The sequence below is a fragment of the Periplaneta americana genome, chromosome 15 (assembly GCF_040183065.1).
Source record: "Periplaneta americana isolate PAMFEO1 chromosome 15, P.americana_PAMFEO1_priV1, whole genome shotgun sequence".
Classification (NCBI taxonomy): Eukaryota; Metazoa; Arthropoda; class Insecta; order Blattodea; family Blattidae; genus Periplaneta; species Periplaneta americana.
In genome coordinates this window covers 112,175,370-112,185,385 of record NC_091131.1, presented here as the reverse complement: position 1 = coordinate 112,185,385, position 10,016 = coordinate 112,175,370, and the positions used below count along the sequence as shown (strand labels likewise).

The window sequence follows — 10,016 nt, the reverse complement described above, 5'->3', positions numbered from 1 at the left end:
ATAGTCTATTGATATATCATTTTTTATTTTTAAAATCAAATCAGTGATATCAATCTTCCAATGAATCATTTTGGAGTCATTAAACTTGTAATAATAGGTAATTACAGGTTAAGTGGCATTTGAAATTAGTGCCAGTTTTTAAGTAACATTATGTCCTTTCCAAATTGTTCCTTTGTTTAAATTTATTTAAATTTTAAGATGGTCGACGTGCAATAATATGCATCTACTTATTTATTATTACATATTTTGTGATATTTATTTATTTTTGCAAGTTAACAGATACGGCGAGCATATAGTTACAGTTACTCGCCACCAGTCACGCTAGTGATGCTCAGCTAACATGTTGTCATAGCCCTATTAACATATAGTTTCCTTACTGTATGAATACTAGGCCCGGTAAATAAGCAGGATGCAGTACACACTCAAAGCGAAGATCCACAATTTTTTGTGCAGTTACATGAGCTGTGTGGTATGGCCTCACGTTATCATACTGCAAAAACACACCAAACCGCGACATTTTGACCTGATTGCGTGTTCCAAATGGTTTTGAAGCAGATCACAATATGATCTACTGTTAACATTGCGTCTTCTGGGTATTTAATGCTCCAGAATAGGACCTTTGCAGTTTCAGAAGAGCATGAGCATCATTTTGCCGGCTGACAGAACTGTACAGAACTTCTTTGGTTTTGGTGATGATGAATGCCACTACTCCTTGCTGGTTTGCTTTGTCTCTGGCTGAAAGTAGTGGACCCAGTATTCGTCACCAGTGATTATATGCTTTAAGAAACCATCTCCTTCGGCCTCATAACGCCATAGCAGTGTTTCACACACATCCACATGACGTTCTTTCAGTTCAGGTGTGAGATGTTTCGGTACCCACCTGGCAGATACTTTGTGGTACTGGTACTGTAGTACATCATGATTGGTGTGGTGAGCAGAGCCATGACTAATGTTCAACTCCACAGCCAGTAGGCCTACTTACTCAAATTAGTCAAAATGTAAGTCTTAAAATAAGATATTATGATTTATTTTCTTTGCCTAGGGGAGTCAAATCATTAAATACGACCCTAGAGTAGGTTACATGGATATGATCTTTCAAAATATTTTATAAGTCTACCAGTTAATAATGTTACCTAAATTTATTAAACTCTTTAGCTTTCTATAATATGTATTAAATTTACTATATATATTTATATACACAATATATAAATACAATAATTCATATATACACTTAGCACACAAGACAATGAATGCTTATAATATACTGTAATATTTCCAGCATCTATTGTTATTTCTCGATGAAATCTGCAGGTATCCCAATTAATTACGAACAAATTTTCACAATTTCTTTACATATATCAAACTTCTCACATGTGTGACGATCGACAGCTTTCATTTAATATTCCACTATATAAAGCAAGAAACTTGCCACTGGCAGAAAAAGTCTGGTAACAAGAAAAAGGAACCCTGTTCGATATCTGAAACTTTTACACGGGAAATGTTAATCAGAACAGAAGACAAAATTTGCATGGGACACTATGGAACACACCTGCCGTCACAATGATGCAGCATACAGTAAGCACAATAATCTTTCATTGAGCTTCATTCATCAAACTTCGCTTCAGCACCTTCGATTTCTGAAACAAAGATGAAAATAGAACAATATTTATATTTGTTTTATAATGTAATTTATTAAATATCTGCGGTATTCCTTCTTTTCTAATATTTCCCATAATAGGTTTCTCTTTACTCTATTGTATGCTTTTTCTAAATCTATAAAGGCTATATGTGTCTGGAAATTATATTCTCTTCTCTTTTCTATTATTTGATTCACTGCAAATATATAATCTATAGCGCTGTGCCCTTTTCTGAAACTACTTTGGTTTTCTAATAATATATAATATAAGGTATTACAAAATATATATAAAGCATCTAAAATAAGGATAAGACTAGGAAATGGACGATTTTCAGAAGAAATAAAAGTTAATAGTGGTCTAAGACAAAGATGCAATTTGTCTCCGCAATGTATATAACACCTCAAAATCTGTGCTTCAGTGGCTGGTCATGATAATATCTTTGAAAAATATTGGAGTGCAAGAGGTCAAATGACTTTATTGTCAAACGCCTGGCATTAGAAAACAACAACAAACAACACATTCTAACAATTCTGCGGAATTTTCTGCACAAAATTATAGATGTATTTTGTAGATGTTGTGTATGTATGAATTATCTCTATATATGTATCTGTTTATGCTTGTATGTCCATTTACATTTGTCCTGCTAGTCATCTGACTTTTGCCATATCATTGAAGCTAATGTATATATTAAACGTCTCAAAATCTGTGCTGCATTGGCTGGTCATGATAATATCTTTGAAAAATATTGGAGTGCAAGAGGTCAAATGACTTCATTGTCAAATGCCTGGCATTAGAAAACAACAACATATATATATATATATATATATATATATATATATATATATATATATATATATATAGATGAAATTTTGAGAGAAATAAATGGGAAATTACCTTCAGGAATTAGAATAAATAGGAATGATACAATGAATATGCTACTCTACGCTGATGACATAATAATACAAGAAACAGAAAATGATTTGCAGAAAAATGTTGTTTTGGGAAATGTGTTAGAAAAATATGGACTTAAAATTTCAATAAATAAAACGAAAATAATGGCCTTTCAAAGAAAGTACCCTCATAGATCCAAAATAGTAATAAACGATATAGTACTGGAACAAGTACAGAAATTTAACTACCTAGGATGTTATATAACTTATCAATCTAATCAAGATCTATATAATAAAGTAAGTAAATTCCAGAACACTTGTGGAATATTAGCAAGGACATTAAAAAGAAAAACAAGAAAGGAAACTAGTTTAAAATGTTATAAAACAGTGGCGATTCCAGCATTAACATATGGTTGTGAAACATGGGCAATAAAAGAAAAAGAATGAGATAAGATAAACGCGGCAGAAATGAGATACCTAAGAGCTATTAAAGGATGTACAATAATGGATCAAATAAAAAATGAAGAAATAAGTGAAGAATTAGGCATTTATCCAATAAATTATAAAATAAAACAATATAGAAATAGATGGAGAAATCATTTGCAGAGGATGGATAAAACTCGTTACTCTAAAATGACATATGATTATCAACCACATGGAAGAAGAGACATTGGAAGGCCGATGAAGAGATGGAGAGAGACATGAGGCCGGAACAGGAGAAATCTCCTAATCCATGAAGAGATGATGATGATGATGATGATGACGATGATGTAATTTATTGTTTTTCAGTTCTCCTACAATACATAAGAACAAAATTCAACGCGTGACATCTAAAGAGGACCTTCCAATTTCATCTTAACTTTTCTTTGGGTACAATATAGTTCATTTCTCTTTTCATGTCTAAAATAAATCCACTTCTTTCTGTTATGTATTTTGTGGCACTGGACCGTTGTTGTGTGGCTATGTGGATGTGTGTTTGTCATTCGTCATGTGTTGTCCTGTGTTGCCTCTCAACAGCAGTGGTCCTGAACCTTGCTGACCACACAACCAGGGAGACCTGCAGTGTGTACCTGTTTAGCATTTATAGCTATATACCCTTCCCTATACCACATTGGATTGAATAGAGCGTTTGCTTACAGAATGCATAGACTGACTGGGTAGTGAGTGACGGGCACAAAGGACATGCAACATGCGGCAAACCTCTCCCACATGCTCGAGAGTCCAGTTCAGTCTCTCTGTAGAAGTGGTTGTGTTGACATTAGATTGCGTGTTATTCTTTTGATTGTGTTAGTGAAGTATTTAGATTAGCTTGCTCACATGGCATCACATAAATTTGTATTACAGTGAAGGATTTTCATGGTAGAGACTTATCTGAAAACGAGTGATTGCAGAAAGGTAAAAAAACGACTTGCAAGAAAATTTCCTAATGTTACAGTTCCACATAGCAACACCATACACAACCTCGTTAAAAAATTGAGAGAAAAGGGGTCAGTATTGAATAAAAGCAGCAAAAGACCACAACATGCACTTACTGAGGAAAAACTGGATGAAATAGGGGAAAGATTAGAATACACTACACAGAAATCTCTCTGTTATCTCGCAATTCACATTCAGTTCTGGGACTAAAAGACAGTATAAGAATTGAAATTGGGAGAATTACGAAAGAAGAGCTTGCACGTGTGAACTCCGATTTCCTTAACAGATTGTTGCAGCAAAACGATATCATTTCCAACACTCTTATAATCAAGGTAATAATAAAACTGCCGAGCATGCGGGAAGTGGTTTGTCACATGTTGCATGACCTTCGTGCGAGGTTGAGCGCCACCCAGTCGACCTACATTATGTAAGCGAATGTTCTATAAGTTGGTACAGAAAGAGGAGGTTAAACAGAAGAAGAACGAAAGAAAGTTGTGGTTTTGGTGGTAATGACGATAAAAAAGAATTTATTGTGAATTAAGTTTCTTCTTTTCCCCAGCGAGTTGATTTGCTCATTAAGACTGTACATAAATAATATAATCGTTATTCTAACTCACATCGTATTCTCAACATAATCACACTCAACAACTGATTCTCAGCAACTGAAAACTAGTAACATAAAACGTTTTTTCATCTTAATTTGACGCTCCCATGACTTAAAACGCGGATTTTTCCCTAAGAACAATCCACTTATCTTTTAATATAGAAAGATTCCTCATGTTTTCTAGGCAGAAGGAGAGACTCTACTATTATGTGGGCTGTTTGCAGGTTGTCACGTACTAGCTTCAAATGTCACTGATATTATGTCATAAATTCGATGGCATTTGGATAAAGGGAGATAAGTCATAAAAATGAGTTGTGAGATAAATAGAAATAAAACTTCGGACCCTTATTGCAAGTAATTTTCAACACACATAAAACACTAGTATTATTTACTTTTTTGCACACAAACTTGTATAATTTAACTTGGGTATTCACCTGGGGAACGAAACTCCATTTGCAAAAAAAATTACTTATCCTCTTTACTAGAATATCATCGAATTATGCAAGACAAGATGATTCATGAAGCTATGCCGGCACTTCTGGAGATTATCCCTTAGATCATTCCGAATCAAAAAGTACAAATGAACATGAGTCTAATTCCGAACAGTTATTCAGTCATGCTGCAGTTATATTTTTTACACATAGCCTTACCAAACGTCAACTGAAAAAACATGTATACGTACAGTATGGTACTACAGTATGTGAAAGTGTCAGCGCTGTGCTTTGAGGAGAGTCATTCAGACGAACAACTCTCGTATGTGTTCAGCCATATTCACTGGTAGTGTGGAAGAGAAGGCCTAAAGGCCCACTAGAATAAATAAATGAATGAATGAATGGAAGAAATAAATCGACGAATGCATGGATGGATCAGTTGGTAGGTAGGTACGCAGATGGTGGCAGTAAGTATGAGATCAGTCTAATGACGGAAATACAGTATAGATGGAGATAATACATCAGAATTTATTAAATACTTACAAGACCTCCTTCTCCCTTCTTAGATTTCTGAATATCAAGCTTTTTCTCTTGTATTCTCTTTGCTTCTTGTGTTCTGAAAACAGAAATTAATTACATTTCTTAAATGAAGTTTTGCACAAGTAGATCAGTCTCTAGAACACAGACGCTCGAACTTTTTTTATTTGGATGGCCAGTAATTACAAAGATCAGTTGCGGGCCATATGTTACACTAAAAATACAATTAAATTTAGACATACAATAATTTTCAGTAAAAAAAAAAAGACACTGATCTGAACAAGTCAGCTTTATCAGAACACAACGCTTCGACAGCAGCCAACAATACATTTATTAACAAATTCGCTTCAGTAAACGCTTTCCCATGCTCAGCAATGAGTTTCGAAACCTCGTAATTAATTTTCGTAGCTTTTTTTTTTTTAACTTGCTGTGTAGTGATTTTTGAACACAGTTCTTGCTCACTGTATTTGTCAAAATCACGAAAATGTTTAATCTGAAAGTGTCTTTTAATGTTATATTCATTCATGATTACTGTAATATTGTAGCAAATAATACAATTAATTTATTTCTATGCTCTATCGTAAAATAATTACCTAGCCAAGGTTAATTAAATTTCCTGCATTCATTATCAACTTTGCGATGTTTCAAAAACTTTTTGCACTTTTTATATTAAACACACGACTGACCGTACTGATGAGAAACTGATTGAGTGAACAAGGTAAAATTGTGCATTGTTAAGTGTGAGATAACTGTATGTAAGAGTTGAATGACCTGTTCGGGAGTGGACGACGAGAATTTTTCAAATCTACATAAATGCAATCTTAAGCAACCTCCTCCCAGATTCCTCAAGAGTAAGATCAGAAAATAGTTTCGTGTATTTATACAGTAGCAATTAAAAATAATGAACTAATTGTGCCAAGTACAGCCAGGTCAGGTTTCATTGTCGAGACACACTTAAACAGTCGTCTTCAAGAAATAAAACTCTAAAATCGCTAGTACCGATAATTTAATATACAATTTTCAGTTTTCACAAGAACAAAAGCGGACCACATAAAAAGGTGGGCTCGATGAGGTCTGTGACTCATAGTTTGAATGGTCCAGCTCTAGAAAAATAAACGTAAATTGAATCAAGCTCAACATCCAGTGGTCCAATATACAACTGTAAATGTAATTAATGGTTTGAACGAAACTCCAGATAAGCAAGCAAATGTGCCTGCTATGCCAGAAGCTGTCATTTTTTTTTCATTATTAAATTAAGACAAACAGAAAGGTCGGTATGAGTGCTAGAAAAAAAATTAACCACAGAATTATTTGTTCTTCATTTTAAAATTTGGGTTTTATTCCAATTTAGAACATTTACTTTTTCTGGTTAATGATACCTTGGATCTTGGTGAAAAGGACCCTCGAGTAGGCTATGCAAGAGTCAAAACCAGACTCAAGAAGGACGACACTCATGTAAATCTCTCCCAACATTTCGCGGAAAAGCAACTGTGTTTTCCACTCCGATTCTGACTTGTTTCTTTGTTAACGAAAACTGCAGATGCAAGAAGAAATGTTTAATAATAAACTATTATTTTATATGTAGTATTTGGGCTATACTCCTTTACTCACTTTTCTTTAATCAGTCTTTGTTGTTCTTTCTTCCAGATATCCTTAAAATCAGAACAGAAAGGTGACCAAAGTGCAAAGAAGTCTTTTGGATCAACTTCTCCACTTTCTGTTCCACCTTTCGGATGATAGTGATAGAACTGCATTGTTGCTTTGAATCTGAAACACGTTTTTAATTTATAAAATCTCTCCCTATATTAAAATAACAATCTGAAAGCAAAATACTTAATTACATATAAACGAAATAACGAAATCATTATTATTAAATTTATGACTGTGGATAAGGGAATCTGAATACAAAAATGTTCTACTTAAATTATGCTAAACATATACAATAATGTTTCAGGATTCTTCGGGAAACAGGTTTCGATTAGTGATATGGAATGGAAATTTGTCTGCCTTTAAATGGAAAATTTTCCACCTGATCAAATTGTTTCTTTTCTTCCCTCCCTTGCTTCCAGCCTCAAGAGCTACACGTGTATTGCTCATTCAGTATTCTCATTAGTCATCAGCTTATGAAAAAGAAGTCATAAGTGATCTGACTTTTGATGCCTGTGCCATTGCAGACTCCAAAATAACACCATTTTTACGTTTGTTTTCGAATAACAATATCGGTACGATTTTTAGTCATTAAGTAACAAGCACTGAGAAATATCGCATTATGAGAACTTTACTTATCTTACCTAATTTGTCGTAACACTTAGCCAAGAGGGCTCCTCTTGTGTCTGAATACATTTCGGTCATGGTTTAAACACCGAAAATATGGCAGCAAAGAAAACTATAAATACTTTTCACTAGGGTGACCAACTTTGATCACAAAACTACTTGGTCACTACAAATTTTAGCGCAATTTTTTGGGGTGTGATTCATTGATGGAATGGTTTATATTTTTAATATACAACTATGAATATTTATCTATAATGCAAATAATGATTTAGGTCACAACATTGAGTACAATAATATTTAAAAAATACATTGTTTCTCAGTTTTAACGTGTTTATATTTGTCAACACGAACATTTAATTTTTTTTCTTGCTATGCAAATTGAAAAAAAAAAAAAACTCTTTACAATCATATGTGCATTCAGTAACACCAAAGATTACATGATTACCGGAATTGAGTTGTATTGATTGATACCTACTAAACTATCGATATTAATGTGCCAGTTTATATCTAAATATATTAGATTGCATTAAAAATTGGCGATTCTGATTGATAAAGAAAAATATGGGAAGATTAGGAGGCCAATATGGGAACCAAGAGGATCCAAAAAATATTAGCTCAAATATGGGACCTCCCGGAAAATACGGGAGAGTTGATCACCCTACTTTTCACTATTCCAGAAATTGGTACTGACTAAAAAATCAAAGGCACAGTCGCCACTTGTGGAAGACAGACACTTGTCATTACCAGGGTACACTAGCAGCATATCTATAGTGAAAAGGTGATAACTTACTTCTGCTTACATTCCTCGAGGTTTTCAAGCTCTCCATTTAGCTGCTTATTTGCTGAAAGTATAAAATAATGTCCAATCAATATATAGCCACATTATTTTGCAAAATGAAATCTCAAGAAGATATAATATAATTGAAATTACATTCTATACGATATTTCAAATGTTCTTAATCTCTTCTATGATTTAGAATGTTTGAGACTGAGTAAGAAATACACTGAAAGAAAGGAAGAAACAAAAATATAATTTTTTATGTATTATCGCTTGAAGTACATTGAGAGGCAATAAAAAATTAATACTGCCGTGAAGAATTATTACACATTTTTCCTATCACTGCTAAAATAGTATATTAGTTTATAACTATGTACACAGAATGAATTATGAAAGAATTTCATCACATGTTATAATATACGGGCATTATAAACCAATCAACATAATTATATTGGTGATTATCAGTTAGTGACAACGTTTATCACACCACTACCACTAGTACTACTACTATCACTGTTATTATGAACGCAACTTCCAGTAGCATATGCCATTCTCATTTCATGAGATACCGTATTGCAATGATAATATATGGCGAATGGAAGAAAGAAATTATAGAAGAAAACACCTGTGGCATACATATTTTAATACATTATTACCACTTGCCTCAGGAAACTATTAGGAGAACACGATGTTCTATGCATTATATTATCACATGCTACTTCATATATCTTCATAATGGAACTAATATATAAAGAAATTAAATATAAATCTTTACCTGTAACTAAAAACTTCTCCATTTTATCTTTAAACGGTTGAATATTGTCATCCGTCGAAGCAGCCAGTACTTCTTTTGTTCTTGTTTCACAAACTGAAAGAGAAGAAAAAGTATTACTATTATTTTTATCATCATCATCATCATCATCATACTTGGTGTTCTAGGTTTATGAGTTATTTCTATTGATCACCCCCCAATTCAGTGTAGAAAATCAGTAGGCCTAGGCTTAATGTTAAAAGTCTATAAGAGGAAGCCATTCTGAATAATATTAAACAAAGGACGAATAGAACTAAGATGATCATGAAAACAAAACAGCATAATTTAACAAAGAAGTTTAACAGATAAAGGTGGGCGCTCACTTACCGGAACAGATTCATTCGGCACATTCGGAATTTTATTCTTTGTATTATTTTAAATGGAGCATCGCCCACTTCTGTATTGCTTTTGTCTGCATCACCGGGTTCCATCCAGAATTCTTACCAGAGAATTCTAAATGAATTTCCGTATGAGCCAAGATCGAAATAAAGAATATCATGAAAATTTATATCGATTGCAAGACCTCCAATCACTGTAATATTGATAAATCAATGGATGGAGCTTTTTCAGCTATAAGAATTATTAATTGTAAAGGAAGACAGACAGAAAGAAAAAAAAGAGAGACGAATCAGTGAAAG

The 10,016-nt window shown here is 33.4% G+C and overlaps 1 protein-coding gene across 7 annotated transcripts in view; it reads right to left on the bottom strand.

The window, feature by feature from the left end:
- Positions 1-1,124: 1,124 nt before the first annotated feature.
- ed (echinoid) overlaps positions 1,125-10,016 on the bottom strand; it is a 927,271-nt gene continuing 918,379 nt past the window's right edge. For all 7 annotated transcript variants that reach the window (XM_069847996.1, XM_069847999.1, XM_069848000.1 and 4 more), the window contains 5 exons: positions 9,343-9,435; positions 8,580-8,631; positions 7,127-7,282; positions 5,522-5,594; positions 1,125-1,637 (listed from right to left, as the gene is read on the bottom strand). In XM_069847996.1, coding sequence (XP_069704097.1) covers positions 1,593-1,637; positions 5,522-5,594; positions 7,127-7,282; positions 8,580-8,631; positions 9,343-9,435 — 419 coding nt within the window. In that variant the 3' untranslated portion in view covers positions 1,125-1,592. The remainder of the gene's footprint in view (positions 1,638-5,521; positions 5,595-7,126; positions 7,283-8,579; positions 8,632-9,342; positions 9,436-10,016) is intronic.